Below are 17989 nucleotides of genomic sequence, written 5' to 3'. Positions count from 1 at the left end.
CTTGTTTACATAACATAAATCTGGAGGGAAATGAGTATTTCCATGGGCAGTTAATGCCGGTAGTAAACGCAAATACCATCAGTGTCACTTTTGCATCAGTTATTAACTGTACACACAGTTTTTGTAGATCACATGCTACACACTCATCAATAGTACACACAATTTTATTATTTGCACACGTTGTTTTACACGTGGCATTTTGAACTTAGTAGATCAGGCCCCAGGACTTTCTACAGTCTGCCTAATGTCTTCAGCGTTAGTGTGATATCATTATTCCCGCTAATCTGTATGATATTAATCTGTACAATATGGCTTCCAATGTCCCCTCGTCACCATGAATAGGCAAGGGTCCACATGACATGGCAGGTGCTTGACACAACTAGGCACAGCTACGGTGGGCGTAAAAAATGTACTTAAAATAGTTTTTTAAAATGAAGAACATAGATGCATGGACTTAAACATCCATCCATCCATTTTCTACCGCTTATTCCTTTCGGGGTCGTGTGGGGCGCTGGAGCCTATCTCAGCTACAATCGGGCGGAAGGCGGGGTACACCCTGGACAAGTCGCCACCTCATCACAGGGCCAACACAGATAGACAGACAACATTCACACACTAGGGCCAATTTAGTGTTGCCAATCAACCTATCCCCAGGGGCATGTCTTTGGAGGTGGGAGGAAGCCGGAGTACCCGGAGGGAACCCACGCAGTCACAGGGAGGACATGCAAACTCCACACAGAAAAATCCCGAGGCCGGGATTGAACTCATAAAGGTAAAACTAAAAATGTTTGTTACTTTTACTTTTGTACAACAAAAATAGGGAGAAGTACAGTGGAACCTCGATTTACAAACCCCTGATTGTACGAACCTTGTTTCCATGTACGAACGTTTCATTCACCCATTGTGTGCCTCGCAGCACGGCCATTGTGGGCGGGTTTATTGATCTCTGGTGCCTATTAAGGCAGCAAAGCAATGCTGTCGTTAGCTACTGTGCTAAGTTCTTCTTAGTGTGCTTAGTGTTCTAGTTTTTGTTAGCTCAAAATGAGTCCAAAGAAATTAAGGGACAAGCAATGTATGGTTTGAAACATCCAGGAAGTATCTACAGTGTTGTCGACACTGCCTTCCCCGTCCCTCTCTTCCGCTGCACGGAAAGTGATTTACCAACAAGGTAAAGTGGATTTTATGTTTTATTCCTAAATATTGTAACAACCTTGTTAAAGTTAAGGAGTTTTGTGATTTTTAACTGTGACTACACCACAGGACTATGTGTGTGTGTGTGTGGGCAGGGCGGCTTTATACATACATGCTATCTTGTCTTGGATATTTTAATCAATAGAACGTTTATCCATCACCCCTTTGTTGCATTTATTTAATATACAGTTCTGTATAGCGCTTTAAATTGTCTTCAAAGTGTACAAACTTTTACTACAATACAGACTTTTGCTGAGTCTGGAACCCTTTATTCATATTTACATTGTTTCTTATGGAGAAATTTGCTTCGATATACGAATGTTTCTATCTACAGACCCTGTTGAAGAACCAATTAAGTTTGTAGATCCACTGTATATTCTTGCTACTCTCGCAACGCGCAATTTGAATTAACATTTATTGGAGCACAAGAAGTTGATGTTTGGAAAAAAAATGTTAGTGCCTCATTAGCCATAAACCTCATCACAAGTCACTGCATGCCAATATGTTTGTGCAAATGCAAGGAGGGCGTGCAAAGGCAAGCAGGGGAGAGGAAGGACATTGTGGGGGTAAGAGACAGAAGAAAGAAGAGGGTAATGAACACAGACGCAAAGTGGGGGAGAGAGCGGGGGTCACCTCCCTCCTTCCAGTGGGTGCGGAGTGCACAGCCTGTGTGAGGTGAACCATTCACAGACACTTAAAAATGTGGGAGTTTCAAGACTCGAAATTAAAAAAAAAAAATCACCAGAAAGAAAAATGCACGAAACGTCGCAGGTAAATAAATCAAAAAATTAAAAATGGTTCAGAGGTCAACATGAGGTCGGCATGAGGTCAGAGTTCGGAGAGGAGTGAGGAGGAAGAAGAGGAGGCGGAAGAGTAAAAGGCTGCAAATGACTTGTACAGAGAAACAGGGAATGAAAACAGGGCTCCCAAAATGACATTCAGTAAATCAACATTAGTCCTAAAGAAACTCAAACTGCTCTTCATGCAACATCAGGCACCACAAAAGTTCATAAACATGAAATATAAACACTCTTCTTCTCTGGAGAGCGTGTTTAAAACGTTATCCTCATTGTCTGTAATGTAACACATCTGTATTACCAGAAGAGTCTTAGCAGAACTTCCAACACAAGTTATAAGCAAATGTTGTAAGTTTAATGTGTTTTTATTTATATATAGTTACCGTAACTATAAAAAACAAAATGTAGTGTTTAGTAGGAGAATATATCATTATTAGTGTTGTGACAGGACTCATGATTGTTGTGGAAGGTGCTCCACAGGGAAATACAGAGAGACTAGTCCTTCAATGCCAAAATAACTTTTTTGTTCATGCCCTAAAAAACACACTAATACATCATTTTCAATAAGTGAAAAAAAAACTTGTTTTAATGTTGATTTAATTTGAATATCAAAATGACTACTGTATGTTGAAATACGTTAAACGTGAACTTATACAACCACACTATGTCCTTGAGCAGTACTTAATAAAGCATAACAAGAGAAATTAAAAGGACAACGCTATAAAATGTCTTTGGGAGGCAAGGTAAGACAACACGAGATGATAATCAGATTCACTGATGATCTGAATGTCTTCCTCAGATTTCTATGCATGTTTACATCTAGACACATTGCTCCAGTTTTCACAGAATAGCACCTGTAACTTCGGGCTTGAGATATGCCCCTGAGAAACAGGCGTTAGTTACCACCATTCCGCAGGTGAAAACGGAGTCAATAAGATGTAAGGTATGCATGTGTTAAAGAAACCACGAGGAAAGGGAGTAAAGGTCTTGTCAATGAAGCCAGATAAGCAACACATACAGTATGATCCACTGTCTGATCATGTCCAACAATGTACAATGATACGCTGCTTTAGTAGGTGGATGCTTGCATCTTATTATCTAATCAACACTGTGGGCAAAATACGTATGTTTCACTCTCCACCTAAGTAACACATCTAATTAAAAAAAATCTATAGGAAAAAAAATGTGCTAGCACTGAGATATTTATTTAACAATATGCATATTTCGGGTTATAAGATTGCAAACAGCAACGCTAATAATCCACATGTTGTTGAATGAACACCTCTCTGGCAGTCTCAGTCAAATATGTGCACTATGATTATGTACCTAAATTATTAAAAACATGTTGTACCGCAGTAGGAGTGTCCTGAGTCCATGAGCATGTTGTTGTAGGTGTTACCTGCAAAGGTTTTAAGGCAGCATTCATGTGCATTAAAGGAGCATGGAGATAAGAGGTCTTCAGGACGTTAGATAAGGAGGTTGCACAGTCAGAGTTGGGGTAGGGAGCTTACCGTTGGTCATGGCGGGAGAGAGGTGGTCCCTGTCATCGCGTCGTCGTCTGGTGAGATCACGAGAGCCTTGTCTGGTGGGCTGTGCAGGTTGGCCCTCCAACATGGTGATGATGTCCATGCGATCGATGCTCTTCAGGGCCGTGTACAAGCTCTCCACTGGAGAGCAGAGAAAAAGAGGATTTAGTTGTATTTGGAGTATGAATGTGTAGTTTCTAGGAGGGGTGACACCAAATTACCACAATCCCCAAAAAATATTTTGCAATTTCTTATCATATAGCAATAACAATAATATGATGACACAGTAATTATGTAAAGAAAATAGGCAACAATACTCTTAAATTTATTTTTTATTTACAGTAACTGAAGGACAAACTTGTAGAGAAACTCATTGTCCAGTTAAATGTAAATTAATCAAATGAACACACACAGATAAACCAAAAATTGGTACCGTTGAGTGTCAGTATCGATTCCCAGGAACTGGTATCGTATTGTTTCAAATGTGAAATAATAATAATAATATTCCATATTCCATAATAATATTCCATATTCCATAATATTTCCATAATAACAATACATGTGGCCCCCGATCGTATTGTTTCAAATGTGAAACAATACGATACCAATTCCTGGGAATCGATTGGTACCGTTGAGTGTCGGTACCGATTCCCAGGAATTGGTATCGTATTGTTTCAAATGTGAAACAATACGATACCAATTCCTGGGAATTGATATCGTATTGTTTCAAATGTGAAACAATACGATACCAATTCCTGGGAATTGATTGGTACCGTTGAGCGTCGGTATCGATTCCCAGGAATTTGTATCGTAATGTTTCAAATGTGAAACAATTTGATTGTTTCAAATGTGAAACAATTTGATTGTTTCAAATGTGAAACAATTTGATTGTTTCAAATGTGAAACAATTTGATTGTTTCAAATGTGAAACAATTTGATTGTTTCAAATGTGAAACAATTTGATTGTTTCAACTGTGAAACAATTTGATTGTTTCAAATGTGAAACAATACGATACCAATTCCTGGGAATCGATACAGACACTCAACGGTACCAATCGATTCCCAGGAATTGGTATCTTATTGTTTCACATTTGAAACAATACGATACCAATTCCTGGCAATCGATTGGTACCGTTGAGCGTCGGTATCGATTCCCAGGAATTGGTATCGTATTGTTTCAAATGTGAAACAATTTGATTGTTTCAAATGTGAAACAATACGATACCAATTCCTGGGAATCGATACCGACGCTCAACGGTACCAATCGATTCCCAGGAATTGGTATTGTATTGTTTCACATTTGTTTCGGGTTGGGGAGGAGATCTTGCCCCAAGTGGAGGAGTTCAAGTACCTCGGAGTCTTGTTCACGAGTGAGGGAAGAGTGGATCGTGAGATCGACAGGCGGATTGGTGCGGCGTCTTCAGTAATGCGGACGCTGTATCGATCCGTTGTGGTGAAGAAGGAGCTGAGCCGGAAGGCAAAGCTCTCAATTTACCGGTCGATCTACGTTCCCATCCTCACCTATGGTCATGAGCTTTGGGTTATGACCGAAAGGACAAGATCACGGGTACAAGCGGCCGAAATGAGTTTCCTCCGCCGGGTGGCGGGGCTCTCCCTTAGAGATAGGGTGAGAAGCTCTGCCATCCGGGAGGAGCTCAAAGTAAAGCCGCTGCTCCTCCACATCGAGAGGAGCCAGATGAGGTGGTTCGGGCATCTGGTCAGGATGCCACCCGAACGCCTCCCTAGGGAGGTGTTTAGGGCACGTCCGACCGGTAGGAGGCCGCTGGGAAGACCCAGGACACGTTGGGAAGACTATGTCTCCCGGCTGGCCTGGGAACGCCTCGGGGTCCCACAGGAAGAGCTGGACGAAGTGGCTGGGGAGAGGGAAGTCTGGGCTTCCCTGCTTAGGCTGCTGCCCCCGCGACCCGACCTCGGATAAGCGGAAGAAGATGGATGGATGGATGGATGGATTGTTTCACATTTGAAACAATACGATCGGGGTCCACATGTATTGTTATTATGGAAATATTATGGAATATGGAATATTATTATGGAATATGGAATATTACTATGGAATATGGAATATTATTGTTATTATGGAAATATTATGAGAAAAACATGTATTTTGTATTCGATTATTTAATTATTTTGGTAGTTCCCTATATATAATTTTTTATCATTGGCAAACTATCTAAAACAATAAGACAAGTAACACCACTAGCCGTTTTTAGCAGTTCATACTGACTTTTAGCTCTTTTGCCCTCGCGTGTCGCCCACAGGTTAAGTAGTGCAGAGCTCTGCTCCAGCAGAGAATTTGGATTCTCCACGCGAATCTTGTTGATGTCATCCACGCTGAGCTGAAGCTCACGTGCCAACTCTGAGGAAAAGGAATAATACAAAAACTCCCTTGGCTCTTGGTAGGAAAACAAAGCCATTAGAAGCTGGTTTATTCCGCACACAGAGAGACAAGCTAGGGAGACGCGAGGTAAACATGGCATGATTACCAACATGGAAAACATTAGTGTTGACTTACCAGCCCAGCTCAGTCCCAACTGTTCTGCAATGACAGCCATCTTAAGTTCAGTACGCTCCATCGCACTCATTGCAGCTGCAGGAAGCAAAACACACACACTTGACGTTAGCAAGAGGCAAAACTTAGTCGGGCCGCTAGAGTTGATGTACAAGTAACTAACAATTTACAGTCATTTTGTTATGATAATCTATAGCAGGGGTGTCAAACGTACGGCCCGCGAACACGTTTTATCCGGCCCGTGGGATGAGTTTGCTAAATATAAAAATTAACCTTCAAATTTTTAATGAAAGAAACAGCTGTTCGAAATGTGTCCACTGGATGTCACAATAGTAATTATTTGTATCTTTGTAGATGATGCTACATATGTACAAAATAAACCACATGATGTTAGTACATCAGTCGAGGAAAATGATCAAACTACACCAGGGGTCGGCAACCCAAAATGTTAAAAGAGCCATATTGGACCAAAAATACAAAAACAAATCTGTCTGGAGCCGCAAAAAAAATAAAAGCCATATTACATACAGATAGTGAGTCATGACATATAAATTGAATTAAGAGGACTTAAAGGAAACTAAATGACCTCAAATATACCTACAAATGAGGCATTATGATGCAATATGTACATATTGCTAGCCTAAATAGCATGTTAGCATCGATTAGCTTGCAGTCATGCAGTGACCAAATATGTCTGATTAGCACTCCACACAAGTCAATAACATCAACAAAACTCACCTTTGTGCATTCATGCACAACGTTAAAAGTTTGGTGGACAAAATGAGACAGAAAAAGAAGTGGCATAAAACACGTCCTAGAAAGTCGGAGAAAGTTATACATGTAAACAAACTACGATGAGTTCAAGGACCGCCAAAATAAGTAGGACAAACCGGCGCTAGCCAAATACTCGAATCAGTGAAGCATGTTTAATATAAACAACAGTGTGCTTTATAACAATTAGGGAGGTTTGTGTCATGTTTTTCCTCCTACAGAAACCATATTAACACAAAAAATGTTTTTTCCCTCTCATCTTTTTCCATTTTTCATACATTTTTGAAAAAGCTCCAGAGAGCCACTAGGGCGGCGCCAAAGAGCCACATGCGGCTCGAGAGCCGCGGGTTGCCGACCCCCGAACTACATAAACAACATCCTGTAATTTGATTTTGATATAATTTTTTCATCTAGCTAGATTGAAATTTAACACCAATGAGTTGACTGATGAACATTATCACATAATGTATTCAGAAAATATAAATAACGACAAATAAAGTATATATATTATTAACCGCAACAGGTAATTGTAAAAAAAACAACCCCCAACAACATTATGATTTGTACAATTTCAGAATGTGCTTGTTCTATTTTTAAACAAAGAAAACAATCTGAAGTTGTCTTTATTTTTAAGTTATCGTGCCGTGATTTCACCAGTCCGGCCCACTTCAGAGTAGACTTTTCTCCATGTGGCCCCCGATCTAAAATTAGTTTGACACCCCTGGTCTATACATTCAATGGTAGCTAACATTAATAGCTAAACTTTGCTCTCATTAGTTGACCACACACAAAGCTAATGTACCGTATGTGCATGTGTGTTACGTACGGAAGTAGTTTATGTCATTAAATGCTAAAAACCGGAAGAGGTTGTAATGCGTAAAACACTTTGGAAATTTAGTGCCCTCTAGGCATCCGCATGAAGGTTGCAAATAGCCCCTTTAAGCCAAACAAGAAAGAAAATATCCTAGATAACTTAAACTTGACTCGTAGTACAGGCTCTTAGTCTGCAAGAGAATGTGTTATCAAGTTAGCGTCTTTGTTTATATGTAGTGAGTATTTAGACCTCTATTAAGATTTAGTTAAAAAAAAAAAAAAAAATTGAATAGCGACATTTCCTGGGGTAATTGGACACATTTAGAGACTGTGATTGATTGATTGATTGATTGATTGAAAGATTGATTGAGACTTTTATTTGTAGATTGCACAGTACAGTACATATTCCGTACAATTGTACACTAAATGGTAACCAGTGTTGGGACTAACGCGTTACAAAGTAACGCGTTACTGTAACGCCGTTAGTTTCGGCGGTAACTAGTAATCTAACGCGTTATTTTTTTATATTCAGTAACTCAGTTACCGTTACTACATGATGCGTTACTGCGTTATTTTACGTTACTTTTTATGTAGTATAAAGTGTGTTTAATCGGAGGGCTGCTGTGTCATCGTTCTGATTCTTCTTGTGTCACAAGCCGGAGAAGAGAGAGAGACACGCGCTCTGTGTGTGAGTGTGGGTGTGAGTGTGGGGAGGGAGGAGAGGGGGGCGTGTCTGATCATGGCGGAGCCAGAAGTCGAGTTTGCTAACATGGAGATATTTTCACTACTTTTCTTTTGTCGAGCACAAAGAAAATAATTTAGTTAAATGTAAATTGTGCTTTGGATCAAAGATGCCATCTACTGCCCAAAACAGCAATTCAAATCTGCTGAAACAAGCTACATAGCAACATGCTTCGACGAAGCTAGTAAGGAGAGATAGAGACTCTAATGACACTTTACCTCCACCACCACCACTTCAGGATTAACTCTGCCTCTGCTCATCTTTCAGCACTGAAGGTACACACACTCTGTCAATCAATGTTCCCTCTAATTGTTCATGTGTGTGAGCAAACGCAAAAACTCCCTGAGCATTGAGTGGAGCCCATGTGAGCAACATCACACGTGCACACTGTGGCTACACCAGCAGCACACCTGTCCCAAACATGACTAAATATCAAGTTCAATCTCCATCCATCCATCCATCCATTTTCTACCGCTTGTCCCTTTCGGGGTCGCTGGAGCCTATCTCAGCTGCATTCGGGCGGAAGGCTGTGTACACACTGGACAAGTCCCCACCCATCGCAGGGCCAACACAGATAGACAGACAACATTCTCTTATTATTATAATCAAATGACAGCAGTCATTTCCATTTCTAATATAAGTGTTTAGGCCCACTTACAATGACAATAACAACAAATATTGTTTTTCATGAACTGTGTACTTGTATTGTTTGTCTAGGTGGAGGTCCTGCTTTGGAAATAGTTTGTACCCCTTTCATTTAGTTCCCATTAAAACATTCACATGTTGCACAATGAGATGTAAGCAGGGGATCATGTGTACATTCCTGCAACTTCCTGTTTGTAAAAAATATATTTTTATTAGTATGTATTTAATATATTAACAGCATTTAATGATTAATATTTATAAATTAAGATTCCTAATAAATGACACTAGAATAGGCACACATTTGATTGGTAAATCATAGAGTAACGACCTGGAATTACACTTTATGTGTGGTGTTGGAGTTGTCCGACTTTTTGTGTGGCTGTAAACGCATCACTGGCTAAGTGCCATATGTGCATGTGTTGGCGGAAGTGAGAAAGAGCGAGCGGCTGCTGCTGATATAACAGTGATGTGTTTATGGCCGACAATAAAGAGTTTTGCTCAGTAAAGTGATGGATGGAATTCATGTCCTCAAAGCGTCTCGACAGACGTATTATTATATTTGAACAATGATGACGAAAATGGTTTTCTCTGTCGTGTCCGTGTCGTGTCGAAAATTGTTATGCGCTTATTTTTTTATTTGATTTTGTGCGTGGCATAGATTTGTCGTGCGCAGAGGACGCTTGAGCAGTGCGCAATTGCACAGGCGCGCTCCTTAGAGGGAACGTTGCTGTCAATTCTCTTATATACTCTTTCATTTTAGACTTCTAGAGTGTTTGATCATCACATCACTCTAAATGTATAGACTATAAAGTTCACAAACATAAAGAGGGATGCTAGTGGGCCAGGCCAATCTTTCCTTATCTCTAAACTAAAACTGGGGAAATGTGTAGAGTGTTCTGGGCTTCAGACATGATTTTGTGTCAGAATTTCTTGAGGAAAAAATGCCTGGTTAGGCTTTGTGTATGTAGTGTGTGCCTTTCTTGCTTTACAGCTATGCTGTTATTATGCTGTTTGTTACTTATGTATGTTATGTTGCAGCTATTTAAAATAGTTTTGTCAATTTGTTCTGGCCAGAAAGAAATTGACCTTTGTAACATATCTTTGTCTTTCTGTGTTGTATGTCGACCACATTGCTTAGCAGAGTTCAGTGATACAAATGTATGTCAAGTTGATCAACAGATTGTATTATTCTCCAGTGCAATAACAGTACTGAAATAAAGGCTAAAAGGGCATTAATTGGAGCTTTAAAAAAAAAAGAAGAAAAAAAGAAGCAACTAAATAGTTACTTTTCACAGTAACGCATTACTTTTTGGTGTAAGTAACTGAGTTAGTAACTGAGATACTTTGGAAATGAAGTAACTAGTAACTATAACTAGTTACTGTTTTTCAGTAACTAACCCAACACTGATGGTAACACCCGAATAAGTTTTTCAACTTGATTAAGTCGGGGTCCACGTCTAACATTGAGCATGTGTCACTCATTTCAACAAGTAGCCTATACTGCTCTTTTGTAATTTCTATGTCATTTGCATTGTTTTCTGCATGTAAAACTACAATTGTTCGCTACACCTTTTGCTTCCAAAAAAATTGCATGCTCATGCCTCATGGCCAATTATGCAAATTAGAAGATGACGTCATCTATCCTCCCAAACACTGACTGTTTTGCTGTTTGTACGTGAGTGAGCAGAATTATGCAAACATATTTCCATGACACTTGTTGCATTGGTTATTTGAATACCAAGGAGAAAAGAATACTAAAACATTCCTAATTGTAATTGTTGATAACGATTTTTTTTAAGTACTATGTATACAAATAGGGCTTCACGGTGGCAGAGGGGTTAGTGCATCTGCCTCACAATACGAAGGTCCTGAGTAGTCTTGGGTTCAATCCCGGGCTCGGGATCTTTCTGTGTGGAGTTTGCATGTCCTCCCCGTGACTGCGTGGGTTCCCTCCGGGTACTCCGGGTTCCTCCCACTTCCAAAGACATGCACCTGGGGATAAGTTGATTGGCAACACTAAATTGGCCCTAGTGTGTGGATGTGAGTGTGAATGTTGTCTGTCTATCTGTGTTGGCCCTGCGATGAGGTGGCGACTTGTCCAGGGTGTACCCCGCCTTCCGCCCGATTGTAGCTGAGATAGGCTCCAGCGCCCCCTGCGACCCCAAAGGGAATAAGCGGTAGAAAATGGATGGATGGATGGGGATGGATGTATACAAATATATGGTATATTATTTTTAGCTTTCTTTTTTCTTTTGTGCAAAATATGTGTTTTGTGCGCAAAACTATCTTCTTATAGCAGGGGGGTGTCCAACTCGTTTTTATTAAGGGCCACATCGCAATTATGTCGACCCTCTTACGGCCGCTTGTAACAGTGAATATGTATGAATATAAATGTGGAGCAGCTCTTTTTTATTGTCATTTTTTTCACTAACAGATTGATGGATACATTGCTTTGAAATTGTAAGTCAGGGCGACGAGCAAATATTTAAGTATTTATTTTTGATAACCAAAAAAGAAAAAAAATGCTTTGAATATGTTGTTGCATTATCACATAATATTAAAGTGTAGAACATATGCAATTCCATTTTCTGTCAAAGAAAGAAAAACTATATTAGCCAAAAAGTGCTTTATTATTTCCTGCCTTTTTTGCAGGCCACATTAGTAATAAAATGGCAGGCAACATTAAATGATATTCAATTACGTGACATGCCAGATCTGGGCCGCGGGGGCCTTGAGTTTGGCACCTGTGTTATAGCCTTTTTATTATTACTTTCCTAATCCTATGAATTACTTTCATCTTTCTTTCATTCCCTTTTATTTCAGTCATGTTTGTTTTTGTCCTGTTTTCATGTACATTGTACAGTAGGGAAGGGATTCCTATGGCCCCATTCCTGGGTAGATCTCGCCTGAGAAGAAGGGGGGCAGGTGTGATGCCTTCACAATGTGGAATATATATGTTTTTTTTGTCAATCACTTTTTATTGACAGAGGATATAGCCGTTTTCCATCCATGTAGTGTAAAGCCAGAAATGAAGAGTGGAAATAATGTGTAGTGAAGTAGTTGCCCGTAGGTCCCTTTTTAGGTGTGGGTATTTCCTCCCCCTCTCCTCAGAGGAAACTTGGGAAGCTTCAAGGATTGTTCGTGTCTTCACTCTTCTTAAACATTGCCTGTGTTTTCCAGGTCAGTAATGTTGTGAAATACATTTGATAATTAAACACCTTATAATTCAAATGTAATATGATTCAGCGACAGAGATTGATGTTTTAGTGCCTTTAGACTTTAATACCACTGTGTGTTAGCATCTAGCTAGCTCTTCTTTGCGTGTGGGTCAGTTGAGAGCAGTTAACCCTTCTTATGCCAACCGAAGAGCACTGCAGTGTGTATATATAGTTCTGTGTTGTAAAGAAATACTCTTCTATCTTTATCTCACACGAGGTCATATTATTATCTGTGTAAATATGTTATTGTTGTTTCTTATATTTGTAAATAGATAATGAACTGAGTGATGTGGATACATTTTGTTTGACTCCAAGTGTACTTCCCAAGGACATTTCATGTCTAAATCAATCAATCAATCAATGTTTATTTATATAGCCCTAAATCACATGATACTTCCCCATTTGTGAAAGAGTTTATTACTCAAGATGTTTCTGTAACAACAATATATAGAAATGTGAATATACAGAAGTATATACCATTATAATAGCTATTGTGCTATGAGGAAGATATGTTTTGAGAATGTAATATTGAATTTAGAGAATAACAATGATATTGTCATTGAGGATTATAGGAAATATATATAATGTGTAATAAAGAGAGGAAACTTGGGAAGCTTCAAGGATTGTTCGTGTCTTCACTCTTCTTAAACATTGCCTGTGTTTTCCAGGGGTTAGACTATGAACACAACCTTTTGTCTACTGAACTCACACGCCTGTGAGACCTGTAACACAGGCTTAAGTATTTTGCAATCCAATCTGTTGAAAAGGATGGACAGTACCACTCTACATAGCAACTGACGCTGTGTTTGAAGTTGGAATTGCCACAAAACACATTTTAAGATATTCAACACTAAGTGGATAGTGCACCCCCCAATTCGTCACGTTTCATGTGTCAGGTAAACCGCAACGAATGGGACCATATGAATCCCCTTCCTGCTGTATGGTGCAACCTTGGAATTTCCCCAATGTTGAAGTTTTTTTTTTATTCCTACTTTAAAACAGTTATATAAAGTAGGGGTTAGTGTTGTCCTGATACCAATATTTTTGTACTGGTACCAGTACCAAAATTATTTCGATATTTTCGGTACTTTTCTAAACAAAAGGGAACACAAAAAAATTGCATTATTGGCTTTATTTTAACAAAAAAGCTTACCGTACATTAAACATTAATTTCTTACTGCAAGTTTGTCCTTAAATAAAATAGTGAACATACAAGACAACTTGTCTTTTAGTAGTAAGTAAACAAACAAAGGCTCCTAATTAGTCTGCTGACATATGCAGTAACATATTGTGTCATTTTCCATTTTATTATTTTGTCAACATTATTAAGGACAAGTGGTAGAAAATTAATTATTACTCTACTTGATCATTTACTGTTAATATCAGCTTACTTTCTCTTTTAACATGTTCTGTCTACACTTCTGTTAAAATGTAAAAAAAAAAAAACACTTATTCTTCTCTTCTTTGATACTTTAGATTAGTTTTGGATGATACCACAAATTTAGGTATCAATCCGATACCAAGTGGTAACAGGATTATACATTGGTCATATTCAAAGTCCTCATGTGTCCAGGGACATAATTCCTGAGTTTATAAACATAATATGAATAAAAAAAAAACGAAAGAGGATGTTGTGATGCCAAAAAATATTGACGTAATCATAGTAGTATCGACTAGATACGCTCCTGTACTTGGTATCATTACAGCTAGAGAGCTACGGTGTGTAGTGAAGCATGTTTAGCTCTTCCTCATCCTGCAGGGATGATACTTGTAAGAAACTTACTTTATTTGTCGCCATGGAGGCGAGGATTAGTGATTTAGAAGTAGCTACAACACTGCCGACTGGGCCTGAACTTTAGCCGCTAGCTAGCGAGCCATGTCGTAAAGCACCTCTTCCTGAGGGCCTTTCAGTGTTATAACTTCACCTTTATCATCAGTTTTTAAGCCAAAATGCGTCCATTCTCCCTTTTCTGTCTACACACTGTGTCTGCTTGTGAGTACCGTATTTTCCGCACTATAAGGCGCACCGGATTATAAGGCGCACCTTCAATGAATGGCATATTCCAAAACTTTGTTCATATATAAGGCGCACCAGATTATAAGGCGCACCTTCAATGAATGGCATATTTCAAAACTTTTTTTCATATATAAGGTGCACCGGATTATAAGGCGCACCTGTGCATCCATTAGATGGAGGTGCGCTAAAGGGAATGTCAACAAAACAGTCAGATAGGTCAGTCAAACTTTATTAGTAGATTACGAACCAGCGTTCTGACAACTCTGTTCACTCCCAAAATGAATAAACAGCTGTTTTATTATTTTCCCTGAGGTAAAGTCAGTGACGTGGTGTTTTGTTTATCTTTTAACAACAGCAAGGTATAACATGTAGTGCAACATTTATATCACATAGTGGAGGGGAACTTTTCCCTGATTCAATAAACATGTAAAAAACAGTGATGCTGTTACGGTAAATCAAACGTTAGTGCAATCACAATATAGTAACACTCGGAATAGTGCAGAGCAATAACAATATATCAATAACTCAACGTTGCTCAAACGTTAATGTCACAGAAAATAAACATGTAAAGCTCACTTTATGAAGTTATTGCTCATCCACGAATCCCTCAAATTCTTCTTCTTCAGTGTCCGAATTAAACAGTTGGACGGATACGGCATCCAACATGGCTCCGTCTCGTCGAAGTCGTCATTAATGGAGTCAGTGTCGCTGCTGCTCTATTCCCGTGTTCTACTGCGTGACTAATCGTCTTAAGCGTCGTAAGCGTGTCTCTTAATAGGAGCCATTTTGGGGTCTTTACATAAACAAACAAATTAGTTAAAGTTAAAGTCCCAATGATTGTCACACAATACTAGGTGTGGTGAAATTTGTCCTCTGCATTTGACCCATCCCCTTGTTCACCCCCTGGGAGGTGAAGGGAGCAGTGGGCAGCAGTGGGCAACAGCGGTGCTGCGCCCGGGAATCATTTTTGGTGATTTAACCCCCAATTCCAACCCTAGATGCTGAGTGCCAAGCAGGGAGGTAATGGGTCTCATTTTTATAGTCTTTGGTATGACTCGGCCGGGGTTTGAACTCACAACCTACCGATCTCAGGGTGGACACTCCAACCACTAGGCCACTGAGTAGGTAAATGGAAACCAAAACGGCACGCCTCGCGCAGTCATATATCCCAGCATGCACCGCGCGCTTCTTCTTCTTCTACGGGGGCGGCTGCTTACCGTAGAAGAACGGGGGAAAAATAAGTTGGCTGCTGTTTACCGTAGTTGCGAGACCTAAACTTTATGAAAATGAAGTTTAGGTTTGTTGTGGCTCAATATTGGTCCATTATAAGGCGCACTGTCAGCTTTTGAGAAAATTGGAGGTTTTTAGGTGCGCCTTATAGTGCGGAAAATACGGTACTCTGTGATTGTGCGCTACCAAACATGCTCGTCTGCTCGTAAAACCAGCAATGACACCACGTGACGATGGCGGGGTGCGGGACCGGTACTTTTCAGAGGCGGTATAGTACCGAATATGATTCATTAGTATCGCGGTGTTATACTAATACCTGTATACCGTACAACCCTAGTAGAGGGTACAGATTCATCTAATGTGTTAATAGTCAGAAAATAATTAGATGCTTCGTACCCATGGCAGGTTCATTCAGGGCGCTGTATCGTTCTCTCAAAGCCAACGGGGTCAGAGTTCGCCTGCGGTCTTCACTTCCAATAATCTACCAATCCAGTGAAGAAGAATATGAGTTATTATCTAAAGAAGAGTGTTGTGTTGATGTGAGTTGCACCGTACCTTGATACACGGAGGCATGGTGATGTTGAGGTTACACAGGACATGTTGGCTGTCTTCATACTTGGTGGTCTTACGCAGGAAGGACAGGAAGCCGGCGGGCTCTTTGCTGCTGTCTCTCACCTAGCACACACGCACAGTAAGACCAATGAAGACCGGAACGTTCAAATAGGTGCCGTTACCTTAACAGAGACAGGAAGTCTGTTATCTCTGAAGGCCTGGAAGCTGAAGCAGCGAGGCTGCTGGGCTGCCTTCCGCACAGGCACCAGATTCCCTGAGCATTCCAGGTGAAGCGGCATTCCCTCCATTACCTGTGAGCGGCAAAACACAGGCAGGGGTTGAAACTAGAGTTTGACCAGGTCACGTCCTGAGGATAAGGCTGGAACAGACCTCAATGTCTCTGCTGCGGGCCACCTCTGTGAAGTTCTCGTGCTGTTCCAGCGTTTTATCCATCTTGTCGTCCGTCATGCAGTAGCAGCGTAGTCGGCCTTCCCGCAGCTCGTTCATCTTTGCGAAAACAACAAACTTTGCCATGTAAGGTACAGCGGACAGCTCTTTGTAGAGGAGGTTGGCGAAGGACACCGACTCTGCTGTGCGGGGACAGTCTGCCAGCCAGAAGCTGAGAGAGAATAAGCCATCATTATTTTTCTTTAATACTGTATATGACCATACTTGCCAACCCTTCCGATTTTCCCGGGAGACTCCCGAATTTCAGTGCTCCTCCCGAAAATCTCCCAGAGTGACCATTCTCCCGAATTTCTCCCGATTCCCACCCGGACAACAATGTTGGGGGCGTGCCTTAAAGGCACTGCCTTTAGCTTCCTCTACAAACTGTCGTCACATCCGCTTTTCCTCCATACAAACAGCTAGGCGGCCCAGTCACATAATATATGTGGCTTTCACACACACTTAAGGGAATGCAATGCATACTTGATCAACAGCCATACAGGTCACACTGAGGGTGGCCGTATAAACAACTTTAACACGGTTACAAATATGCGCCACACTGTGAACCCACACCAAACAAGAATGACAAACACATTTCGGGAGAACATCCGCACTGTAACACAACATAAACACAACAGAACAAATACCCAGAACCCCTTGCAGCACTGACTCTTCAATATACACCCCCGCTACCACCAACCCCCCCCCCCCCCACCTCAATACCATAGCCCTCCCCCCACCCCATCTCCCGAATTCGGAGGTCTCAAGGTTGGCAAGTATGTATATGACACAAAAATATACAGTATGCAGTACATTGGTACCTCAACTTAAGAGTGCCCTAACTTAAGAGTGTTTTGAGATAAGAGCTGTCTCTCGGCTCATTGGTATGCTTGAAGTTGCAAGCAAACATTTGAGTTCCAAGCATCCCCGACATTAGTTGGTGTAGCAAATGTCACAGTGCACCCTGTAAGATCCGACCAAAACATACTGTGACTTACTCGCGAGCATTAGCTTATAGCAAGAGATGGACATAACTTTTTTTTCCAACTATGGGAAGGAACAAACTGAGCGTGAAGAACAGTGCTGAGGAGAAGAAGTGGATAATCTTCCTTGAATTAAAGAAATAAATCATCTATCTTGTCCAGGGTGTACCTCGCCTTCCACCCGAATGCAGCTGAGATAGTCTACAGCACCCCCGCGACCCCAAAAGGGACAAGCGGTAGAAAATGGATGGATGGATGGATCATTAAACACATGACGGAGCGTGTTGCCAACTCGGCGAAGCAATTGTCACTCCTAGTCTGCACCATACTGAAGCAGAATTAATTAATTAAGTTAATTAATTTAACTGTGTTTATGTTGTGTATAATGTGTATTTATAATATGTTGTACAAAGGACATTTCATAATTTTCCTAAGTTCATCTTGTACATTGTTTATAGGGTTAGGCGCAATAAGTGTTCAACTTCAGCCTAAACCCTTTCGGTCTGCAACATTTTCCTTTTCAATCT

General features: G+C 40.5%; 2 protein-coding genes across 7 annotated transcripts in view; one reads left to right on the top strand and one right to left on the bottom strand.

Annotated features, from left to right (window-relative positions):
- The window catches only part of ank1a (ankyrin 1, erythrocytic a), a 255027-nt gene that overhangs the window by 30526 nt on the left and 206512 nt on the right, over nt 1–17989 (bottom strand). For all 6 annotated transcript variants that reach the window (XM_061986311.1, XM_061986310.1, XM_061986312.1 and 3 more), the window contains 7 exons: nt 16423–16651; nt 16215–16343; nt 16036–16155; nt 15877–15961; nt 6048–6122; nt 5760–5891; nt 3500–3655 (listed from right to left, as the gene is read on the bottom strand). In XM_061986311.1, the coding sequence (XP_061842295.1) occupies nt 3500–3655; nt 5760–5891; nt 6048–6122; nt 15877–15961; nt 16036–16155; nt 16215–16343; nt 16423–16651 (926 nt within the window). The remainder of the gene's footprint in view (nt 1–3499; nt 3656–5759; nt 5892–6047; nt 6123–15876; nt 15962–16035; nt 16156–16214; nt 16344–16422; nt 16652–17989) is intronic.
- Nucleotides 1–17989, top strand: part of dguok (deoxyguanosine kinase) — a 251905-nt gene that overhangs the window by 79652 nt on the left and 154264 nt on the right. The gene's annotated exons all lie outside the window — the stretch shown is intronic.

Source organism: Nerophis lumbriciformis, linkage group LG12 (assembly GCF_033978685.3).
Source record: "Nerophis lumbriciformis linkage group LG12, RoL_Nlum_v2.1, whole genome shotgun sequence".
Classification (NCBI taxonomy): Eukaryota; Metazoa; Chordata; class Actinopteri; order Syngnathiformes; family Syngnathidae; genus Nerophis; species Nerophis lumbriciformis.
Note: the sequence above shows the minus strand (reverse complement) of the source record. Positions and strands in the feature narration are given on the sequence as shown.